Consider the following 24,091-nt stretch of genomic DNA (forward strand, 5'->3'; position numbering starts at 1 on the left):
TTTTCGATAATTTAAATTTTAATCGGCCAAATATACAAGTTTTGGGTTTTTTGTTTTTTTTTAATGTATTGAGTTTTTCTTTTGGGTGTTGTACAATCAATGAAGGCCTGGCTTTAAACAAAGGGTGATGCAGTTAAAAACTGACACTGTCCCCAGTCCAAGGAGAGGGGGAAAAAAAAAGGAGGGAAAAGGGTGGGGGAGGGGAATATGAGAATGAACAGCACTCCAAAAAACCAGCCATGAAGTTAGGCTCCCAGACTGTTCTTACAACACTCTGCAGCTCAATTTCATGAGTTGTTTGCAGAACAGGGGCCTTATGATACAACCCCCCTGACCTGTGGATTTTCATCAAGATCACCAACCCCATGCTCCACCCCCAAGCTGACACAGTCTAGGTTTTGCAGTCTAATAATTGAAGCATTTCCCCTCCCACCTTGCTCCCCCCCACCCTGCCCTGGCTATGTGTTCTTAGTCCTAAAAACAGCAAAAACATTCAGATTTCCAAACTGTTACACAGAGAACTGCTATACAGCACGGTCCTGCCCTGAAAATAGCAGCTGCCCCCCCAACCCAAAATGGAATTCTGTGCCAAGATGAAGACAAACACGCTGTCAGTGTCTCTTGGAGGTGAAGGTGACTTCAGTGTTGCAGTGCACCCAACACGGTACGCAACATGGCAGAGTTCCTGGCAGGCACCAGGCACAGTTCCCTGGAATTCCTCCTCCTGGCTGTCCTGTGCTTATTTGTTAAGGGATAGTGATTGCAGTCTTTTGCCTGCCACAGATGCTTCATCTTTTGCTACGGAAAGGGGGGAGAGGTGAGAAAACAGAGACTTGTCAATGTTCCCAGGTGCTCTTGGGGAATTGCTGCCGGACAGGTGGCCTTGGAGACCGAGCTGCATTTAGCCAGATCTCACAGATAGCAGCAGGGCAAGTGCCCTTTGGCCACCACCCTGCTTAGATGCTACAATTCCTGGTGGGCCCGCATCCAGGGTGACGGGAATTCCATCTCTACAGACCATTCTGGCCCTGGCCCCAGTCACTAGTGCCAGCTGTGGCGAGATCTGTGCAGTGCGAAATGGACTGAGACCAAATTCCCATTGCAGCTTTGGGTCACTAGACACTTCAGCTGAATTAAGAGTCAGGCTGTGACCTAGAAGTACAAAGCTCTATAGCCGTTATCAATCCCCTGACCCACCCTCCCTGTATTTCTGACAATAACCAAGCTGTCTGCAGGGAATTCACTCAACTGCTGGTGTGAACATGTACAAAAATCCACTACCTTTGCCTCTTTGGTTGAAACATTATGGGAATAGAGAGCGATTCCCTCCTTACTTTGCCTGCTCACTGTCTAATTAATTAGCATCAACTCCTAAGCAGAGGATGAAACACTGCTGACTCCAGGGTTGAACAGAATAGCCATTTCACAGCGTAGGCAGGAAGGGAATACTATGCCTACTTCGCAAGTGGTACTGAGATCACAGCTCCTGTGGTAAGTCTGTCGGTAAGAACAGGTAGGAGGGACTGAATGAAGAACCATCACTATAATTGCAACAGCCTTACCTTTTCTTTCCTCCTCTTTCTTTTTGGCAGCTTCTTCCCTCTGTTTCCGGATGATGGCTAGTCGAGCAAGATCTGCCTTTGCCTGTTCCGTTTTACCAGCTAGGTGCATCTTCATGTATCTTTCTTTTGCTTTCTGCTTCTCTATTTCTTCTCTGTTTGAGAGAAATACACTAGTCATCACAGTGACCAAATTATCATTAGGAATTAGAAAGAGGATTAAAAGAAGGCATAATCTCAAGCAACATCTACCTTTGATCTGGGAGCACAAATGTGCCCAGTCATCACAGTCTCCAATTAGCATGTTAGTGAGCTAACAATTCAAGGAGGCTGAAGATCGAAATAATATTTAAATCCTTTTCAAAGCAGTCAGGGGGTTTGGGAAAAGCCATGCTGAAGATTAGCTTTTCAAGCCAGAAGCTTTCAAGATAACGAATACCTAAATCAGGGGTGGCCAAGAATTTATGACTGGGGGCCACTTCAGAAATTTCTGAAGTGATCCTGGGCTGCCCCAGAAGGGGCAGAGACTCAGGTGGAAGGGGGCGGGGGCTTCCATGCTTCCCCGTCCACAGACCCTGATTGGTCTGGGAGTGGGGGAGCATGTGAAGTCTTTGTCCCCCCCAACCCTGAGAGAACTGTCAGCTGTTCTGAACAGTTGGCACTTCCCTCTAGGTGCCCACACTCCAGGCAGTGGGAGGAGACTTTGCATGCGCCTCCCGTAACCCTAATTCAATCAGGGCCTGGGGGACTGCGAAGTCTCTTGCTCCCTGCCCTCCAGCACGGGTGCTTAGAGTCAACCAAATTAAACTTAACTCAAACTTGCACTTTTCTCTCTAATAATTCACGTGTGACATGGCCATTGAATTCCAGACTGAAAACAAAATTGAAGCGTCCACTGGGGCAAGTAACTGCACTCTGCCCCCAGGAATTAGGAAAACTAACTCCTGGTCAATATCAGGGCTCCTGCCATACCAGGCACTAACAGTGTGACCCTTAGTATGGCATTTTTCTGGCACTACGCGCTAATGGACAAGGATAGTTATTTCTGATCATTGACATCAGGCTTCTAGAAAGGAAAATTAGATAGCCATGGTCCATGACTTGGGCTCCTAGGGGCTTAACACAAATAATTAATGATAATTTTAATAATGATTAGAGGTACAAACATTTATGTCCATCTCAATGTGTTCTGCCAACCTGCCTGAGTTTAGGATTACAAGAGGTAATATCTTTTTGGGACCAATTTCTGCTGTTGAAAGAGGCAACCTTTCAGGCTTACAGAAAACTCTTCTTTGGGCCTGGGAAAGATGCTCAGAGTCATAGCTAACTACAGCTTGTTTAGAACAGGGTTTCCCCACCTATGGGTCAGGAACCAAATATGGGTCGCCATTACATTTCAAAGGGGTCGCCAGGTGTCTCCCCAGCTGGCTCTTAGGAGCCAGTCACACATTTTTTGAATTGCCTTGGGTCACCAAGTCTTCCTGAATGGTCAAAATGGGTCCCCATCTGGAAAAGGTTGGGAACCGCTGGTTTAGAAGAAGTAGGTAGCATATGAAGGGTGGCAGCCAGCAACATAGGCTACTTAACCACGGAAGTTGCTACCCAATGAAATTAGGAAACAAAGTGAATCCTGATCATTATCTTTATCCCTACTGGGATGGTAGACTAAAGGACCTCACTGGAACATGAGCTTCCCTCCCAGCAGGTCGGGTTTATTGGCACCAGATGGGTTGGCCTTTGCAGGGGGAAGAGCATTATTCTAGGCACACACACAACACACATGCATATCTCTTAGCTATCTGAGAGAAGGAGGATGGTTACCGCTCTCTCCGCGACAGCTCCTTGGGTCCATCCAGATCCAGCTGAGTTACTTTTTTGGCTGCTTGAACAACTCGATTGGGATTTTCTATGTCTATCAACCCTTCTACGCCTTTGCGCTTTTGCTGGAGTTTAGAAAAAAAAAAAAGGAGATGCATGTTATCAATGAGTTCTGTAGCTTTCAAGGCTCAGTGTGTTATTTTCATTGGCTTCCTGGTGGAGAAAGCTCACTCATGTGGTCATTGCCTCTGAAACCAAACCTAGACAGATACTAAAAAATATACCTGCTCCCACATCATATTTCACTTTACCATGTTCTCATCCCACTGTTAATTGTGAATGTTACCGTCTCAGTTTCTTCCAACTCAATGTACGGCAATGAACAAATCATTAATGGAGTGAAAATTAACTAGGAGGAGCGACACACTAAGTCTAACTTAAAAAAAACAAAAAAAACAAATTGGGAGTTACAGTACCTGATAGTCATCATCGTCTTCCTCACTTTCATCTGAATCTAAGGACTTCTTCTCTTTTTTGGGGTCTCCTATTGCCCCTTCTCCCCCTTCTTCTTGCTCTTCCTCTTCCTGTAAGTTTACAGGAGATTAAGAAAAAATGTAAACTGATGAAATGGCAACATCTAGCAGTGACTCTTTAAAAAAAAAAAAAAAATAAGCAGCCTGAAAATAATAAGTAAGGGATACAGCATGGCCAAGAATGTCAGTGTTACTAGCAGGTTTCCCATAATGAATCACATTTTTATTGCATCCAAGAGCAAAATATATTTAGGGCACAAAATGATTCCCATTATTCACATCACCTCCATTAACAGGGTTCTCGATAAGTGATTTGGCTGCTTTCTGTACACAATATGATATCCACTGTGAGGTAACTTGAGCACCACAGTCTATATTTCATGTTTTATTCCCACAGAGGAAAAGAATATGGGACACATTTTGACCTTGGTTTCAAGTGCTCAATACCCCATTGATTCTGATGGAAATTGCCCAAACATTATCACAAGCTAGATCCAGCCCTAAAACTCTCGGTCACCAACAGAAAAACTGGAGAACAGCAGATTGTCAAACCCAAATGGAAGCTTTTCCACATAATGTAATGCAGGTGACAGAATGATCTACAACACTTGACTCTAAGCTGCCTTTGCTCATAAACTGCAGAATAATTGAGCGATAAGAGCAGCAGTTTATCTTGCTAAGCACAAGACCAGAGAAAACACATACCCTGGCCTTTTGTTTTTCTGCTTGGAGCTGTGCATCAATCTCTTCAGGGCTTGTGTACTGTCTTGCACGGCCTTTGTGGCCTCCTTTTCTACCTGCGTGAGAAATTAAATCAGTAGCTGATTTAGTGAGAAGTTTCCACAAGGTCAACAGTCTGTCCCCAATCTCCTTTGGCTGTGTCTGTCTTCTCTCAGTAAAAGCTAAAAGAACACAGAGGGGGCGCAATAATTCACTGGCCTTAGTCAAATGCTTTGAGCCCTCTTAGATAAACGCACAGAGAACTGTTATGGCACCACAAGAGTATTCAGGGAAAAACACCCAGAAGTTAACTTACTCCCTAGGGAAGCCTGCACCAACTGGACCATCTAATTCACTGGTCTGTATCTGAGATGGCCCAATTTATATTTGGTATCACGAGATTTAAAAAAAAAAAAAATACAGCCCACCATCTCCATAAGATTCTCTACATCCCATGCATCTGACGAAGTGGGTCTTTGCCCACAAAAGCTTATGCTCCTACACTTCAGTTAGTCTATAAGGTGCCACAGGACTACTCGCCGCTTTTGCAGATTCAGACTAACATGGCTACCCCTCTGATACTCTGCATCAAGGTAGAAAATAAAAAGTCTGATCAATTTCAACTTTTTGTGCAGTTCACCAGATATGTTCTCACCACTATCAAGGTAGGTACTACTGTCCTCATACATTAGCTTCTACAGATACCAGACACTGCAGCATGGTTCTGTCAGGCTATAGAAGAATGAGAATTATGTTTCCAAGAGCTGACAGTAATGACACCTTCCTTTCTCTTTCATCCAGTTGCCTCTGATTCACTTCCTGGGTTGGCAACCAAATATAAATCCCATAGCTGCTCCTTAATGTGCATTTCCTACATAGCAAGGAGCTGCATTCTAACTATGTTGCCACAGAAACACTAGAGTGACAGCAATTGTAAATGAGTTTCAACCATAACCTTGATTTTCCCTGATTACCCCCCACCTCTACACAGACACAGAGAAAAACGAGAGATGAAATTAGTTTCCTTGCTGAGATCTGGTACCTACCACTAAACCTTAACTGATTTTTGTGAAATGACTGAAACTATGAATGTTTCCTGAAGAATGGCAGCTCCAGTGGTCTTGGCACAGGGCACCAAAGGACCACTAGAGACCTGAACTTTATTTTTTAAGCCATCTTGACCTTTCTCTCTGAGGACACCAAACTCCAAGTACAGTCTGACCGTGAATAGTTACACTGCAATTTTTTTTTTGCCAAACAGCTCATAAGGGGGCTCTCTCCTGCAGATCTTAGGAGGGCCACTGGCAAGAGCCATGGGACATCCCTCTGATCTCTTTATCCCTCCCTGTTAATTCCTTAAGTTCAGTAGGCAGGCTTAAAGGGAGAAGGGTGGGGGATGACAGATCCACCTTTCTTGAGATCTGATAGAGAGCGCCCCCAGCTATCTTGCAGAGGTTCACTAGTGCCCAGCTAACCTAATTTGTTGAGCTCATTGAATAACGGGAACATTTTTCCATTAAAAACCACCCCTTTTTTGGCCATAAGTTTGCCAGCCAGCAGTAGTACATTTCAGTAGCTTCAACATACTTCCTCCCTCCATCCCCTTTCCTCCCACTGTTCACTACTGCAGATTTTCTGATATTTCTAAGAAGGGAGCCTTACACATGCAGCTCTTAGAAAATCGGCAGGGGGTAAGACCTGAAAAAAAGCAGGTGGCTTGAAGGGAAAATTCCCAGTCAAACTTAGAGACCTCCTTGAGCCACCTTGCCTCAAATCTTAGGAAGCCTTGTTGCCACCTTAACCTCTGAATTTCTAACATGAGAGGTGAGATTCTGTACACTTGTGGTCTTGAAAGGTGATATTCACTCAAAGAACTTGTATTGCCTGTCACCTTCACTTCACCTTGAAAAAGTGTGTGATAGATTTTCAGTTGTGATCTCAACTACAGCTTTTGTTGTCCCTGACAGATGGTACTGTATATAAAAATCCTTTTATCTTCCCCTTTAAATCATCCTTTCTTCTGAAAGATTATTAGAACTGCCTGAGTTACAATTTGAAATTAATTACTTATACGGGTACAAAATAACTAATATGACATAAACTTTATGCATAATTCTACACTATGAAGAGCCACATGATTTAAAACAATGAGTTGCTACAAAACTACCAGGCTTTTTGTGGTCTGGCAGATGCATTTTCAGACATTAGGTTTTTTGTGTGTGTAAGGTCAGCTCATAAATACAAATTTCAATGTAGACTGAAAAAAATAAAACTAGCCTATAATTCTTTGGTATTCATATTACGGGTTGTCAAAACAATAGATATGAAGAGCAAAGCTGATTAGTTCTAAGCTTTACTCTTTCTATATTCAAGCCTATACCAAAGAATTAAGTAATGCTTTGCTCAATACTTTTACTATCATCTCATCAACTAGAATGAGATGAGACTTAAGTCACATTAGTCTGCAGATATTTCATCAAGGAGGGCATAGGGAAGGCCTTTGCTCATAGTAAGGAGGCAGGAGTGTATTAGGCCCTGGACTGTGAGTCATGCAACCTGAGTTCTATTCCTAGCTCTGCCACTGACCTGCTGCATTACGTTGGGCAAGTCACTTCACCTCTGTGCCTCAGTTTCCTCATCTGTAAAATAGGGATAATGATCCTTATCCTCCTTTGCAAAGCACTTTGAAATCCACAGATGATTGTATTTTTAAAATTATGATAAAGGCACACAGAGCATAAACTAGGCATGATTTTAAATACATATTTATTTCAGTTCATAAGAGTAAGTATTGCTATTAATGTGAATTTAAGCTTAGAAGAATTGTATGGAGCCAGGAGTAAAAAAAACAAAAAACAAAAAAAAAAAAACGCCCCCACACCTCCCTTGGGAAAATTCCTTGTTTCAAAAGTTTCTTCAGAAGTTTCTGTTCTGTATTAGCAGACAAGCAAGCTCATAATAGTGCATCAGAAAAGGTCACTCCTCCGACAGATTATGAACTACTGCTTCAATAGCTCTATTTCTTTAGTGAATATAGATTATAAAAAACTAGATACACACATTATGGAAAAGAGAAGAGTATTTGTTGAATGGATCCTTTTGGGGCAAGGTGTCCTTGTAACTTACACAATTTTTTTAAAAATTTAAATTATTGATAGGATTAAATCCAAGTCTGCTACCCAAGACTTCAGGCAAAATCCTGGCGGTCCAGAAGTCAATTGCAAAACACCCAGAGATATTAATGAGGTCAGGGTTTCACCCTGAGAGGAACGCGTTTAGAACTGTGTGATGAATTTGGAACTTTCATTCCAAAAATAATTATGTGCATCAACACAAATGAACCTGGATCCTTTTCTTTATAACACAATAGTTTTATGTAGTACAGGTTGTTATGAAGGATGCCTAGCCCTGATCAAGATATCAAAGAAACTGCTTAAAAAAATCAGAAAACAAATCTCATGGTATTAAAAATGAAGGGAAAATGGTGAATTCTTTAGGCATCAAATACAGGAACAGTTTGGCAAGAGTTCACAAACTCAGTTAATGGCCACTAATAAAGTAAATTGGCAGAGAAGGGAAGAATGGGGAATAATAATTTACATTAATTTAATAATATTTGATTCCATAAAAATTATGCGAGAGCCAATTGTGTGAAGAGATTTAGTACATCTAGAGCATGATCTGGGCATATCCAGCTCAGACTTGGTGGACTATCATTCCTTCATTAGCTTTCCTATATCACATGGCATGTTGGTACTAATTTCAGAACAGCAAGATGCCGTGAGTGAAGTTATTACGATGGTGGGTTTGGAGCCACTAAAAACTCTAAAATGATACACTAAAAGTCATCTTTGTGCCTGTCTGCCTACTGTCTCTTAAACAGCAAGTAACCACCTTCTCCTTTAGATTCTTTCTGCATATTCCCAGAAGCCAGTCAAATATTAATCCATTGAAAGACAATTCTTAAAGAACCACATGCCATTAGCATCCATTTGAAACAGGCCCCATCAGTGAGGGCATTGGGTGCTTGTGAACTGCACTCGGTGCCAGATACGAGCTCAGTGCCTCATGCCTGAGTTCTGTACAGCACCACTCATACTCTCTGTGCTCAACAGATGACAACTTCCTTCCCAGGGCAGAGCAAAACCCACCACCCTGCACTCGATCTGTGAAGGGCCACCAGTCCCACCTCTTCTCCCCTGAACACAGTACCCCTGCGGCTTACACTCCCTCCCCCCCCCCCCGCCTTATGCCACCTCATGCGTCTCTCATCACCCACAGGGGCTTCACGCTCGTGCTCCCAAGTTTCCCGTCCACGGGGGCTTGCACCCCCCCATCCATCACTCCATCCCCCATGGGGCTTGTAGCTCCCTCTTAACCCCATGGCTCCTGGGGGCTAATACCCCCCCACAGGAACCGCAAGCTCCGCCCCCAGCCCCTCTACTCTTGGGGCTACACCCCTCCCCCGGGACCGGGATCTTGCTCCCGTTAACCCCACCACTCCTGGGGGGTTATGCCCCTCCCCCCAGGGAGTTAGGGCTCCCCCCCCTTAATCCCACCGCTCCTGAGGCTACCCCCGACCGGCCCCTCCCTCACCTCCTTTGGGCATAGCGGCGGTGATGGCGGCTCCGGCAGCAGCTACAGCGAGTGAGCCCCCCCCAGACTCCACTCCTCGACCCGGAAGCGGAAGCCACCCAAACCGCAACCCCAGCGCGCGGCTCCCTCGGCCCAGTCACCAAAGCTAGGCCTGGAGCACGAGGCCCCGAGCCGCGGGGCAGACCGCGGCGCTGCCTGAACACAATCCGGGCCGCTAACGCCACACCGCACCCAATTACAGCCCCAGCGGGTAGGCCTGTCCCTACTCCTTCCTTCCGCATCCCCCATTGGGAGGAAGCAGCGGGGGATTCTTTACAGGCATTGCAAAGGACACCACGCTGCGCGCGACGAGACTGGAACGCGATACACTCCCGCTCCTCACCCAGGCAACGGTGGGTGGCTGAGTTTAGCGTCATTACAGCGACGAGGCAGCAGAAGGACCCGAATGCTCGTGACGCCATAGGGGAAGCGACGGCTTTGAAAAGGCCGGAAGTAGTAAATAGCGATCGTCTGTTTTCCTCGCTCGGCAGGTGAGCGCCCTTCTTTCGGGGAGTGACAGGGTAGCTGGTTAATCGATTAACTAGGAGAACGCGGGTGGGTTAATGCTATAACCTTTTTCCATGCCCCCCCCACTCGATTTATTTTTAGCAGGCTGGCCAGCAGCTCGGCTCACGCGACCCCTGCTGCGGCCCAGCATTGAAAGTGTATTAGGAGCTGGGCGGGCAGGCAGCTTGGCTCAAGTCTGGCTCACAGCGGGTCCAGGAGCTCAGCCCCTCCCCCCTGCATAAAGGATGCTGCCACCCTGTATCAGAGGCAGCAACGCGGGATGACAGGCAGCTGGTCTGCGGGCACCCCCACAATGCTGCCTTTGATACAGAGACAGCACTTTGGAGTGGTAGGGGGCTCCTTGGAAATGGGGCCAGAATGCATTTGCTGCTGGCCCCACTCCCAGGGACTATATAATAGTTGAGTAACTGATAAGAATTCATGAGGTTAATTGACTATTCAATTAACTGATATTTAACATTCCTAGTCTGGAGTAGGTCAATATCAGCAGCTTTCAGCTGATATTTAAACTTGCTTTACTTAATTTGCCTAGGTGACAAATCGCAGAGGGGGTAGCTGTGTTTGTCAGTATCTGCAAAAACAATGGGGATTACTGTGGCACATTAAAAACTAACGTTTATTTGGGCATAAACTTTCATGGGTAAAAACCCATGCATCTAATGAAGCTTTTGTGAGTAAAAATTACTTGGTCAGATGCATTGGAGTTGAATTTACAGAGGCAGAGATATATATGTGTGTTAGTATATCCCTGCCTCTGTAATTTACACTCCATTGTATCTGATGAAGTGGTTTTTACTCACAAAAGCTTATGCTCAAATAATTGTGTTAGTCTTTAAGGTGCCACAGGATTTCTTGTTGCTTTTGGCTAGGTGAGTATCACTATATCTGTATATAAAGGTTAGGGACATAGTAATTGATTAGAAACAAATGTGAGGTGAGCCAAGATTCTAATTTCAGCTTTGTCACTGACTTGCTGGGTGATATTTGGCTTTACAATGGCAGTTATGATACATGTGTTTCTCATAGTAGTTTGTGAAGCATAATAGACAGGTCCTTGAATTTGAGGCATTAGAGAAGGGCAAAAAGTACTATTAACTTGGAAATATGCCCTGGGTAGCCCTCACAAGTGAAATAATGTTATAAATTATAGGGGGAGTTAGGAAAGGTCCACTCCCTCCAGTAGACTGGTAACACATTAACATTCTTATTCACTGTGCGAAAATAAGTGTCATACTGTGACATCGGTTTTGTTCCTTATCTTTATTTTTCTCTAAATGAAAAAAATACTTCTCTGCTATCTTTATAATTGAAAAAGGAGAGAATAACTGCAAGGGAGTAAAAATAATGCTGAAAATCTCAAGGGTTTTCTTATTTTGGGTGTGTATGTATCATGATGACCTTATGATGCCAGAACACGTAAGTGCTATTAAAACTTGACCTGCATTTCTCTATGCAACAGCTTTTTTTTGAGAAGATGCCCAAAGTAAAGAGAAGCAGAAAAGCTCCTCCAGATGGCTGGGAGCTGATTGAACCAACATTGGATGAGCTGGATCAAAAAATGAGAGAAGGCAAGTTATGAAGCCAGATACTGGTTCATATGTGACCCTGTTATAGTACAGTCCTAAAAGAGCTCCAGGATACATGTTTATAAAATGACAGCATGTCCTTTTTTTTTTTTAAATCTCTGTTCATTATTTAGGGGCTAATAATGAAGACAAAACATTTTGATAGCAATAACTGAGCGTATTCATTTTCTGCATTAAAAGTTACCCATACAAGAGAAATTCCCAATTCTGGCTTAGGAGACATGGGTTTAGGATATGGCTGAATGAGTTATGTGGATCACTTCTGGATCTATGGCTTGATTTGCAAATGAAATGAATGTTGTTCTGAGTCAATAGAATTCCACCCAAGCTCTAAAAACTATTGTAGGCCAGGATTGAAGCACACTTTTATAACTATGTGCGGGGGAAAGCAGTGTTTGGTTCTAGTCTGTGCTGTCACTGTTGGTTTCATGGGTACTCAGAGGGGCTTATCCTATCCCATATAGTTCTAGTCTTGGGAGAATTCTGCAATTTTACTATGGCTCCAAATGACAAAATTTCCCCAGAACTGGTTTTCCCTACCAGTATCTCTTTTGCTCTCTGACTTGCTACATGACATAAATACTTCGGCTATGTGTACACTGGCATGATTTTCCGAAAATGCTTTTAACGAAAAAGTTTTCCGTTAAAAGCATTTTCGGAAAAGCACGTCTAGATTGGCAGGATGCTTTTCCGCAAGAGCACTTTTTCGCGATCAGGGCTTTTTTGCGGAAAACAGTACTGTGCTGTTTACACTGGCCCTCTTGCGCAAATGATTTGTGTAAGAGGGCTTTTGCCCGAACGGGAGCAGCACAGTATTTCCGCAAGAACACTGACGATCTTACATGAGATCGTCAGTGTTCTTGCGGAAATTCAAACGGACAGTGTAGACAGCTGGCAAGTTTTTCCGCAAAATCAGATGATTTTGCGGAAAAACTTGCCAGTCTAGACACAGCCTTCATGTATATGTTTTTTTTCTCCAGTGAATTTTTTTTGCTATAGTCCCATACCCCTTTACGTTTATGTTCTCTCCTCCTCCCCCCCCCCCCCCATGGCCAATGTAGACGCGCTTTTCCGGAAAAGAGCCCCGAGCGTCATTTTCGCGATTGGAGCTTTTTTCCGGAAAAGACTACTGGGCTGTCTACACTGGCCCTTTTCCGGAACAGTGTTCCGGAATAAGGACTTATGCCCAAGCGGGAGCAGAATAGTTTTTCCGGAATAGCGGCTGATTTTGTACAGTAGAGCATCGTTGCTTTTCCGGAAATTCAAGGGCCAGTGTAGACAGCTCACAGCTTATTCTGGAAAAGTGGCTGATTTTCCAGAATAAGTGGCCCAGTGTAGACACAGCCATGGTGTTTTTAAAAGGTGTATAGTGTTGTAATAACTTGTAGGCTACAGTGAAATCTGATTTCTTTATCTATCCTCAGCGGAGACTGAGCCTCATGAAGGGAAGAGGAAAGTGGAATCCCTCTGGCCCATCTTCAGAATTCATCACCAGAAAACACGCTATATCTTTGATCTCTTCTATAAGAGAAAAGCCATTAGCAGAGGTAAAAAGCTTAAATATTTGCTCTTGTAGTGAAAACATCACAGCTCCAGCGTGGAGCTCCTGAGTCATTGCCAGTAGCTGTAAACTAGAACTAGACTATTGGTGGGAAAGGATTAAATAATTGTTCTAAAAAAAAAGTTAGTGACTCTGCTAGTTCCATTTGCTAGCAAATACAGACAATAAGAACTTGACTCATTATAAACTAAAACTTTTAAAATAAACTCACATCTGTTTTCAGTGAGAATTCTGTGGTGCTCATGAGTCCTCTCTCTTATGCAGAATTGTATGAGTACTGTATCAGAGAAGGATATGCAGACAAAAACCTGATTGCAAAGTGGAAGAAACAAGGTTATGAGAACCTTTGCTGCCTGCGCTGTATCCAGACCAGAGATACCAACTTTGGGACTAATTGCATTTGCAGGGTCCCAAAAAGCAAGCTGGAAGTGGTAATGTTTTTTTACTCTAATGCTATTTCCCTTGCTTGAATTATGAGCTAGCACTTGTGACTTACTGAAACTAAATTTCCTATACTGTCTTTGAAAATAGTATCAATTTCTAGTTTCCCTTCGCACTGGATTCTGCTGTTAAGTAGCTAGACTCTGTTTTTCCTGTTGCCTGAAATATTTGACCATGAAAATGACATTAAGGAGATAATATAGACTTACCCCAGTTACCTTCACACTGAATTAACCAAAATTCTGGCGCAGTGTTTAAGGTGCTAGAACAACAATTGAGACCAGAGCACTGACTGTATACATAATGCATTGGGCTTAATTATGTGTATTACTGTGGAATCTAGAAACCCTAATAATTGACTAGGATCTGATTGTTTTATTTGTGAAGCACCTAGTACAAAGAATGGTCCTTGTCTCCCTCAAGTCAGATTGAGTTGTTTTTTAAAAGAATTTGACTGTGAAGCAAAGTGCATCTTACACACCCAAAAGGAAATACAACTGTGTTCTAATGTGTTCCCCTTCTTGTTAATTGGTAATATTGTTATAGTGCAGAAGCTCCTGCTGCTTTCGATGAAAATTTGTAATAGTAGGAAGGAGAACTGATAGTCCTAGATGTTAGTTGGCCCAAAAAGACTGTCCCTTAAATTTTCTATTCATAAGTCCAGACATAAGTGTCGCACTGATGCACTTCTTGGTCAAACCTAGTTCTATAGGATTCCATAATCTTTCCTGGTGGAATATTCATTTCTGTTTGTTTTTATAGTAATGCCTGATTCTTAGAGCCTTGCACAGATACATGTGCAAATACACATTTTGTATCTGCACAAATGAGCTGTGGGTATTTGCTTTAACATCCAAAGAAATAAAGCAGATATCCACAGATGTGCAGGGTTCTAGATACAAAATGTGTAGCCACATCCATATTTGCAAAAGTGAGCCACGGGTGATATAAGCAGATATAAGCACACACACACATAAGCAGCTATCCACAGATATACATGGCTCTACTGATTCTTGCTTCATTCCCTGAGGGAAGGTGGGACTTTCTATATAGTGCTGTGTAAAGAAGTGGTGGCGATTGTATGTAAAATAGCAGGAAACACGCTTCCCCTGTTTGAGTTGTAACATCTGGCACTAGTTTTTTATTCAGAATACTTGTCTGGAATGTGGTGACTAATGCATATTTTTGCTTTATAGGGGAGAATCATTGAGTGCACTCACTGTGGATGCAGAGGCTGCTCTGGGTGAAATCTTTAAAAACTGGACACTCCTTTTTGGGTTCTGAAAAAGGCTGATTCCACATCAAGGACTATTATTGCTATAATTGTCTTGTACAAACCCTGCAGTAAGTGAAGCTACCTTTAGCAGTCTGAACAGCAATATACCCACCTGGGTCAAAGTGAAGTAGTGAGTGATTTTGATTAGTCTTAACCATTTTATTTTAAAATAAAATCTTATCTGCCCCACAGTGGAGTGCCAGAGTTGTGTGACAAGGTAGTTCAAAGACTAATTACATATATGTTTTTGTACAATGGCATATGGCTCTTAGCAGCTGAGCTACACTGTCAGTAATAGAGACCATAGTTCTCTGTAAGGTGTGCGCCTGCGCAGCCATGCACAAAAAAAATCTCCACCCGCCCACCTCCTTTGTAGAGCCGCACAGCATCACTCACTTTCCTGATGGGCCAGAGCCGAATGAGGCAGAAGGGGAGAAAGGAGGTGGCACTCCAATAGCTGTCTGGGTCCGCATGGTGGGCGGCTGAGGCCTGCTCTGGCAGGGAGGCTGGGGCCTGCTAGGGCTGCATGGTGGGGTGGCCATGGACTGCTCCAGCTGTATGGAAGGGGACCCTGCTCAGCCACTGCAGCTTCTTCCCGATCCTTGCTCCCAGAGCCCCTGCCCGGTGCTGGGTCCTAGCATGACACCTGCCCCCTTTTTTACTTAATTTCCTTTGTTGCTCATATTTTAGGGGTGATATTAGTTCCCCAGGAAGGTGCGATTTCCTCTCTTAAGGAGCAGCAGACTCCAGCTGCTGTTTCAGATCTAAAGACCCTTTTCTTTAGCAATGCATGGACACACACACAGGTGGGAATAGAAAGACTGGCCTATAAACTACTCCTACAGATGAATTAGAGAACCACTGAGTAGTTGTTTGTCAGAGGTTTGAATTGCCAGAGTTGTTAGACTTTAGCACAAGCTTGACACTATCAACGCATCTGTTAAAATGTTAGAAGCTACACGATGTTGAACACAGAGTTCTTTTTAGTTCTTATTTCTCCTTTCAGTTGAGACCGTACTTTTATTAAATAGTCAAAACATGTAAGTACAGTGATGCCACTTATAAGGCAGCTGAAGGAAACCAGCGTTCCAAATTCCTGTTGATAGTTCCAACATCTGAAGTACTGCATATTCCACACATGGAAAATTCTGATTTGCTCTCAACAGTTATTGTTCCATGGTGCCTTGGGACTGAATGTCCTTTGCACTGCCCTTGGCTGCTGAATCCTTAGTTTGGTATTTTGCCCATGGGTGTGGAGTCTCCTCTGCTAACATTGCTTTTAGCCAGCGGAAATAATAGCCTCGGAACCCATCAATCTTCTCCAGATACGTGTTCTTTGACTTATACTGCAAATAAAAACCCAATAATATGTTATATTATGAAAGAGTAACTAGGGTGTTCTGATTCTGCAAACTGGTACAAGACAAAGCACTCCTAAGCCAATAAAGTATTTGGCAGCTGCACTGTACTCTTAAATGTCACCATTTCAGCTGATGCTAAAAAAGATGTAGATGAGGAAGACAAATTTAGTGGGGCTGGAAGGAGAGGTAACGATCTTACATGACTTTACCTTATTTTTAATTACAGCAGCACTGACAGACCCTCTCCTGCTAGACACTGTATACACAGATAGTCCAAAACAGTTTAGTCTCACCTGTGCTTTTCCATATGGTAACATTAACATCAACTGTAATCAGTTATACTGGCCCTGATAAATGATATCTGTACTTACCCTGTCAAACTGCGGTGGATACTGAGCTGCAAACTCCAGCTGGCGTATGACAACTTCATTTGGGGGGACCTCATTTTTTCTCATGTCTCTCAGGATTTCTGTGAGGTACGTATAGTCCAATTGCTTCACAGCTGCATTGATAAGAGTGCTGTAGATGTGGGTATTAGGAGTAATCCCAGACTTCTGAAAACATTACATCTGTGTTAGAATTGCTAGTGCCTGCTTGCAGAGATCAGCTCTGAAATAGCAAACCTTCCTGGTTGAGAGATATGAGCATATCCTAATTGAGGATCTTTGACCAATGTTACTTACTATCTGACTTTGGTGCTGGCAAAGTCACCTCACCACTTAAGTGTAGAGTGCAAGACCTGAAGCATAAATACTTTTGCCTACCCACTTGCACTTTGGGAGACGTGTGTTACAACTCCACTGTAGATAAGGGGGCAGGGCCAATTAGAGAATGAATGCAGCTACATTTCCTGTTATGTTTTTGTTACCTGTACAGTATTAGTAAAGTTTACAATCTAGTCGTCCTTTCCACAATCCCTGCGTTAAACTAGGATGCTGTACCAGAGGATTTGACTAGAGGGAATTCAGTTACTTTAGCCTTGATGACAGCTTATGTTGAGAACGATATAGGAACCCCCCCAGTTACTCCTGTTCCGATAACATTCTAGTAGTTGGAACTGTAGTTGTTGTACCTTCATGTCCAAAAGTAACTGCAGTCCATCTTTCTCTCTGCGGCAGGCTATTGCCAAGTTACAAAATGTCTGTATGTTGGGTGATAGTCCCCTCTTCACTAGAGCTGTCAGCATGCTCTGTAATACACAAACACTTGATGATTCAGAGACCATTCTACATGTGCAGCACTGATGTTTTTCACAAGAAGTTCTATCTAGTTCTCTTTAGAGAGAAGGTAGCCTTCTCTTACTATCTGAGAATGAAATAGAAGCCTCAGGCCTCAAATAGGTACTTTAAAGGTCACTTATGGGGGTCAGGGAATATAGGATTCTCTGCCTTCTGCTGTGAGTGGAGAGTTGGTCTCATCAGAGGTTAAAAGGCAGCTAACAACACCTGTATGAAGATAAAGATTTCCAGTATAGTTATCATTTAGAGGCTTTTATTCTTACCTTTGCACCTTCTAAGTCTCCCAGTTTACTCTTCTTTCTCAACAAAGTATTAAAAAAGGTAACATCTGCTTTCACTTTATGTTCATCCAGGACTGTCAATAGAGAGGATTCTGACTGGCTTAAAGGTTCAACCAGCTCAGCCAACAGTGTGAAAGTCTTAATGTTGGGTGCCACATTATCCTCTTTCATTTTATTCAAGAAACCCTCCATATTCCCCATCAAAGCCAACCTATGAGAGGGCGTTGCTACCGTCCCCAAGGATACCAAATTCTTATTGGAAATTTTCAAGTCCAACAAATTGGGCAGGTTACAAGCAGGCTCAAAAAACTGATCTTGGTTTGTTTGTGGCAGATCTGAAACAGCCTGGTATCTACTGAAGTCTCCAGTCCCACTGCATTCTGTCTTACTAGTGGGACCACCCAATCCATTTCTTGGTTCAGCCTGAAGCTCATGCACATCTCTGTCTTCATGGTTGATTAAGAGTTCCTCTGCTTTTCTGGAATTTTCATGAAATATTTGTTTTTCCATGGATTCTACATCCAACTGGGTAGCAATTCCACTGTCGGCTCCTTTCTTTTTCTGACCTTTTACCTTTTTACCCTGGCTATCTGATATGAGCTTTATTTGAGTTTGGTTTTCCTTTGTGCTTCTTTGCAACAAGTCAGAAGCAACAACAGGGTCCCCTATTCCACAATCCCTTGCAGCGTGGAGCATCAGATTGTAAAGGTAATCATCAGGTTTTATTCCCAGTTTAGTCATTTGTTGCCAAACCTATTTCGAAAGGGAAAAAAGTAGAGAAGGAAACTTAGAGCCAATGTATGTGAAATGTGTACAACATTAAAGAAATGGGGTATTTTTTGTCAGAAGTAATCTCTCATATTTAGACCCACTTATTGTAATGTGTTAAGTTTCAACCATCATGGTTTTTAGCTGCAGGAATGGGAATGAATACACATAATCAACAAAAATATTTCTACACCAGAGACTGGACACTCATCTAAACTACTATTAGTACAATCCTGTAGTGCACATTGCGCTCTATGGACATCAAATAAGGAACCTGACTGAAAAGCATGCAGTTTAACCACCTTCCACCTCTTATCAGCTTGAAAGGTCTCTCTGCAGCTTCAAATCCCAAGCTACAGATAAAATAATTAAATGAAGGAACACCTTAATGGCAAAATGAAGTATAGAGATATACCTGCAAGGCATATCTGAGACCACTCTCCTTGTCCTTTATGCAGCCCATGAGAAGGAAGCTGAATGTCTCTTTTGTGACAGCATGTCCTTTATGCACAATTTCCTAGAGAAAGGAAAAGAAGCATGAATCTTAGTGTTACCAAGACACCTTATTCTGCATCTGATTGCTTAATTGAAAGTACAGCCTCGTGTTGCTCAATGGAATCACTTCTTTGAGACATATTTGCAGCAAACTGCATGGAACATTTAAGGACTCCAAGTACTTTAAGCAGAATGACAGCTGCAGAAAAGAGAAATACACGATCTGACAGCTAGTCCAATCCCAGCTTGTCCAAGCTGAAGGTACTTTGGGGAATAGTGTAGGGAGTTTGGGTGGGATATTGGAAGAAACATCTTCACTTCTCCACCATGAGCCCTTTACAGTGAATACACATTTGTCTAAAAAGGGACTGTAAACCTCACCTTTACGCAACACTTAATATTTGATTATTAATGACTTAAGAGCAGAATTTCAAAATCTCTAAGCCTCCAAAAGCCTGTTTTTGTCTGTTTAAACTAAATACTTAAGATACTGAACTGCCAACTATGATTACATCCTTAATCCAGAATTGTGCAAAGAGGTAACCACAGCACGGTGGGCCCTGCCCAGCTGGTGGAGGGCAGCTTCAGCCCAGCTGGGTCCATGGTGTAATGCGGCAGGCCAGTTAACTGGTTAAACATATAATTTAACCAGTTAACATTTTAAGTAGAGTTTCACATCCCAATGCAGGATGCAAACACAGAAGAATGTCCTTTAAAAAAATAAATCAGTCTATTCCCCCAAACTTAAATATAACAATGCCTAATCACAATCTGACTGCAAGGAAAGCCACATGCTAACTTGCTTTGATTAGATCGATATGAATAATGCAAGATTCACATTACCCTCAGTATGTCAAAGCATGTCCTGAGATCTGAGCAGATGGCACATGCTTTCAGCAGAGCATGATATGTTATTAGATTCAGCTCCTCATTTTTGCTCTTTAGTTCTTGCCGTAGTTTGAGTGCGCTCTGCAGGCCCGAATCTTTCCATGGTGACTCAGCACAGGCATTGAACAGGGCTGTGTATGTGGCGTCTGTGGGTATTAAACCCCGCTTTTTCATCTACTCTCGGGGGGGAGGGGGGAGAAAGTGAAAAATAATATTAAAGAACCCAGAATTAAGATAAAAAATAGTTCCACCTTGTACAGATACCATAGTAACAGGCACATTAAGAAAACCTAAAACAGACTAGTCACAACATATAAGACTGAAGGCTACAGTAAGTTCTTGAGCTCCTATTTGCTGAGTCCCAAGGAAAATGGAAACACCCATAAAAAGCGATTTTGGAGGCAGCATCTTCAGAATGAACTCACTCTATGGGATGGAACATGGATGGGCATATTTTAACTAAGGTTGTTAAAATGCAGTTAATTGACTAGTCGACAGGCACTTCTGCATTCCTCCTTTGAAATGTACAAGAGCCTCAACAAGGGCTTTTGTACATTTCAAAGGAGGAATGCAGAACTCCACATACAGCCTGGGGCCAGCGGGAAGTCCTGCTGACTCTGGGCTGTACGCAGTGTGCCTGCTTTGAAATGCTCAAGAGTCTCCAGCGGGGGCTCTTGTGCATTTCAAAGCCATGGAGCCCACAGTCAACGGGGGAGCCTAGGGTCAGCTGGGAAGCCCCCAGTTGACCCCGGGCTCCACGGCTGCCCCTTTGAATCACGCAGATGTGTCATTTTAAAGGGGCAGCTTGCCAAACAGCTGCTCTGCAGATCAGCTGTGCAGCCGCACCCTTGGGGTTTCAAAGTGGCAACGTGGTGTGCAGCACTGCCACTTTGAAGTACCCTTTCCCCCACCCCCTTTTGCTGACTTGATCTCATAGAGGCAGCATGGGGGGGGGGGGTTATCGACTAGTTAACTGGTCAAAAGACTAGTCTTTAACATCCCTAATTCTAACTCATAAAAGATCCCCTTTGTACTTCTTGTCAAGTAACCCTGGCCCCTTTCTTAGAGAAAAATCTGTAATATTTACATCATTATAAAGTCTGAATGCCTTCTTCACATAGCCAGCCCTGCCACAGCCACCAATCAGAACAGTATAGTTGCTCTCCATTGGCTGTAGACGCTCTTCCTTCAGCATCTGAACCTCAAACCGCTCCAGAGCCTCTGCCAGCTACATACAGAAGAGATAAGGGTGAGGAGGTAAGAGAAGCAGTTCCTTAACTGACGTATAATAAAACAGATACATATATGGAGAACACACTTTGATGGGGTAAAGGGTGCATGTTTATATTTCACCTTGGGATGGAGACCAGTATCCCTTCATTCCTTATGAAGCCACAGGAATGAAATCATAATTCCCCTCCAGAGGGTTTACTAGTCAGAGGCTCTCTCCTTCCCATTCATAGGCTAAGAGCAATTTTCATTACTTATTATTCATATTACAGTGGTTCCTAGAAGCCGCAGTCGTGGACTACAACTTCATTGTGCTAGGTGCTGTACAAATACAGAAGAGACAGTTCCCTACCTCCAAAAAGCATATAATCCAAGTACGGCTGTGCATTGTTTATGCTAACAAAAAAGACCAGGAAATAAATTAATATTCTACACATGGCATGAACTGGCATTTGTTTGCCTCATTTCTCACCTGCAAGAAAGGACTTGATGCCATGTGAGCAAATTGCCTTTTTTTTTTTTTTTTTTTGCACAGTAAGGATAGGTCAGAGAAGTACAGGGCTTGGAACTGAAGAATTACAACAGGTGAGGTAATGAGTCAGTGATCAGGGAATTAGTACCTGAGCTCAGGGGTATTCCTTATCAAAAGATACATTTATGTTGCACTCGAGTTTATGGAAACAAGCACACAGAAAAGGCATGACCCAGAATTGCACTGTTGCACTTTGTGTTATCAGTATATTTTGCATTTTACCAGTAGTGTATTTCTCCAGATGGTATCACAAATGAGTCTTTTTACAGAAACAAAGTGGGTGAGGTAATACATTTCATTGGACCAACTTCTGCTGGTGAAAGAGACAAGCTTCCAAGCTTATACAGAGCTCTTCAGGTTTTTTGAATGAACTCTTTAATGAATTAATCATCTCAACACCCCTATGATTTAGGTAGATAGATATAATTCCTGGGAAACCGAGGCATATAACTGTCTTGGACTTAAATTCTACTTCTGAATTTTTGCCTCCCAGTCCCACAACCAGTCTAATAGACCATACCATCAATCACTGTTAACTACTACAGTGACGAGAAGAACTAAACCAACCTTGTTTTGCTTTATCAGTGCCTTGCACTGCAGGAAGTACCAGTATGGTGTATTCTTAGGACCACGTCTAGGTTTCCATTCTAGCTCTTTTTCCTCTTCTTCTTCTTCTTCTGCTTGAAATCTTAAATTCTGCAACTGTGATGTTGTTTTGTGAAAATACTTTCTAGAAGAAAATTTATTAGATAGTGTTCCAAAGCCTACATCTGCATCACCGTGTTCTGATTCTTCTTCATGTTTCCCAGTAGCTTCAGGACAGCTGACAGGGTCAGTCTGTTTTAAGTCTCTGTTATGTAACTTATAGAGAACCTGTGATGAGCTGAAAGGTCTCAGCCTCATGAACTGCAGTCTCTGGCTTAGCAATCTGAGCAGACTTGATATATTTTTAGGATACCTTGAACTGCTCTTTGGAGTTTCCCACAACATTCGAGTGTGATGCACCACAGGATAGTAGGATTTCAGGGAGAACAGTCCTCCAGGGAGGTGGCAGGACACCAGATGCAAGAACTTCATGATACGTGTCTTGTGTCCCTTTCCTTCACTACAAGGTTAAATGTCCATCTCCTAAAGTCAACAAGGAAAGAGACCCACTTAGAGGTGCCTGAATGGGGTCAGCCAGGGGAGACACACCAGAGCAGTGGTGGGCAACCTGCAGCTCAAGAGCCGCATGCAGCCCATTGGGGTTCTATTCGTGGCCCAAAGGACATTTTTTTTTACCGTTGCACACGTGGGTTGCCAGATTCTGCTGATTTCTGGCCACATAGCTTTTTCCCCCACCCGAATAACTCAGGTGACACACACACACACAAAGCAAGGTAAGAGGAGTGAAGTGTGTGCTCTTTGCACACAACATTGACTGTGCTCCCTCTGCATCCGATCAAAGTGGTGCTATGGTTCCAATGGCACATCCCACAAATTCTAGGTTTGCAAGCGCAGTTAGCAAAACTACCCTATCCCAGGAGACTGTCATAGTTACAAGTCTCAGAGGGGTAGCCATGTGAGTTTGTAACTTTAAAAACGGGTAGTGCTGTAGCACTTCAGAGACTGACAGAGAATCATGAACGTTTGTGGGCAAACCAACTCTGCTCATCTGAGGAAGTGGGTTTTGCCCCCGAACGCTCAGGATACACTATTGACTACGTCAACACTGGCGTGATCTTGCACAAGAACTCTTTTGCGGAAGAATTCTTGTGCAAAAACTCTTCCAGAAGAGAGCGTCGACACTGGCATGTGCATTGGCGCAAGAACATCCGCGCCAGGGTAGACGCTCTCTTGCGCAAGAAAGCTCGGATGGCCATTTTAACCATCGGGCTTTCTGGTGCAAGAAATTCATGTTGCCTGTCTCCACTGGCCTCTGGTGCAAGAGCAGTTGGGCAAGAGGGCTTATTCCTGAGCATCATAGTTCTGGCGCAGGAAGCCCTGATTTCACACATTAGGACGTCAGTGTTCTTGCGCAAGAACTCGCCGCCCTGTAGACAGGCAGCGTGTTTTTGCGCAAGGTCGCGCCAATGTAGACACCGGCGTTATAGGAATGTCAGTCGGTCGCTGCGGTGCTACAGGCCTACTCGTCGCCTTGGTTACAACAGGCCCACTGAGGCGCACGAGGCCACTCGCTCCTATCGCTGCCTGAGAGGCGCTAGCGAAGCCAGGGCGTCCCGGCTGCAGGCGGAGAAAGTCCCGGGCCCTGCCCCGCGCCGCTCCCTCAGCTCAGAGATGGGGGAGGGCCCCCAACCCCGGCCTGCTGGGGCCGGGCCCCACGCGGCACCCCTGCGCCTCGCGGACACGGGGAGGGGGGCGCTGCTCCCTCCCCCCCCGGGCCTCGCGCCTCCACAGCGAGTCGCGGCCCGTCCCGCCCCTCAACCGCCGAGCGCGCGGCCCAGCCCCCCCCCACTCACCAGCATCGCTCGCCTCAGCTCGCGCTCGGGGGCGGGCTCACGGCAGACTCCCCTTCCCATTGGCGGCGGCGGCCGCGCGCGCTGCACGCTGGGAGCCGCGGGGAGAGCGGGGGCGGGGCGGGTCAGAGGTGGCGGCGGGTGAGAGTGGAGTTCCCAGCATCCCGCGGGCGGGCGGTCCGGAG

At 44.0% G+C, this 24,091-nt stretch overlaps 3 protein-coding genes across 3 annotated transcripts; 1 reads left to right on the forward strand and 2 right to left on the reverse strand.

Moving 5' to 3' along the window:
• PDAP1 (PDGFA associated protein 1) lies at positions 1-9,392 on the reverse strand. The gene is made up of 6 exons (XM_006112926.5): positions 9,227-9,392; positions 4,616-4,707; positions 3,854-3,961; positions 3,381-3,502; positions 1,563-1,714; positions 1-798 (listed from the first exon to the last, which is right to left on the reverse strand). The coding sequence occupies exons 1-6, from the start codon at positions 9,237-9,239 to the stop codon at positions 740-742; spliced, it is 546 nt and encodes a 181-aa protein (XP_006112988.3). The 5' UTR covers positions 9,240-9,392; the 3' UTR covers positions 1-739.
• A 213-nt stretch (positions 9,393-9,605) lies between these two features.
• BUD31 (BUD31 spliceosome associated protein) lies at positions 9,606-14,848 on the forward strand. The gene is made up of 5 exons (XM_006112925.5): positions 9,606-9,756; positions 11,253-11,361; positions 12,804-12,926; positions 13,205-13,371; positions 14,578-14,848. Exons 2-5 carry the CDS (start codon positions 11,268-11,270, stop codon positions 14,626-14,628), a joined length of 435 nt encoding a protein of 144 aa, XP_006112987.1. The 5' UTR covers positions 9,606-9,756; positions 11,253-11,267; the 3' UTR covers positions 14,629-14,848.
• A 146-nt stretch (positions 14,849-14,994) lies between these two features.
• Positions 14,995-24,022, reverse strand: PTCD1 (pentatricopeptide repeat domain 1). Its single transcript, XM_075899680.2, has 9 exons — positions 23,910-24,022; positions 22,018-22,578; positions 20,776-20,916; positions 19,644-19,862; positions 18,721-18,822; positions 17,520-18,290; positions 17,091-17,207; positions 16,390-16,572; positions 14,995-16,003 (listed from the first exon to the last, which is right to left on the reverse strand). Exons 2-9 carry the CDS (start codon positions 22,525-22,527, stop codon positions 15,824-15,826), a joined length of 2,223 nt encoding a protein of 740 aa, XP_075755795.2. The 5' UTR covers positions 22,528-22,578; positions 23,910-24,022; the 3' UTR covers positions 14,995-15,823.
• Between the last annotated feature and the right edge of the window lie 69 nt (positions 24,023-24,091).

Source organism: Pelodiscus sinensis, chromosome 15 (genome assembly GCF_052426305.1).
Source record: "Pelodiscus sinensis isolate ZL-2025 chromosome 15, ASM5242630v1, whole genome shotgun sequence".
In the NCBI taxonomy this organism is placed as follows: Eukaryota; Metazoa; Chordata; order Testudines; family Trionychidae; genus Pelodiscus; species Pelodiscus sinensis.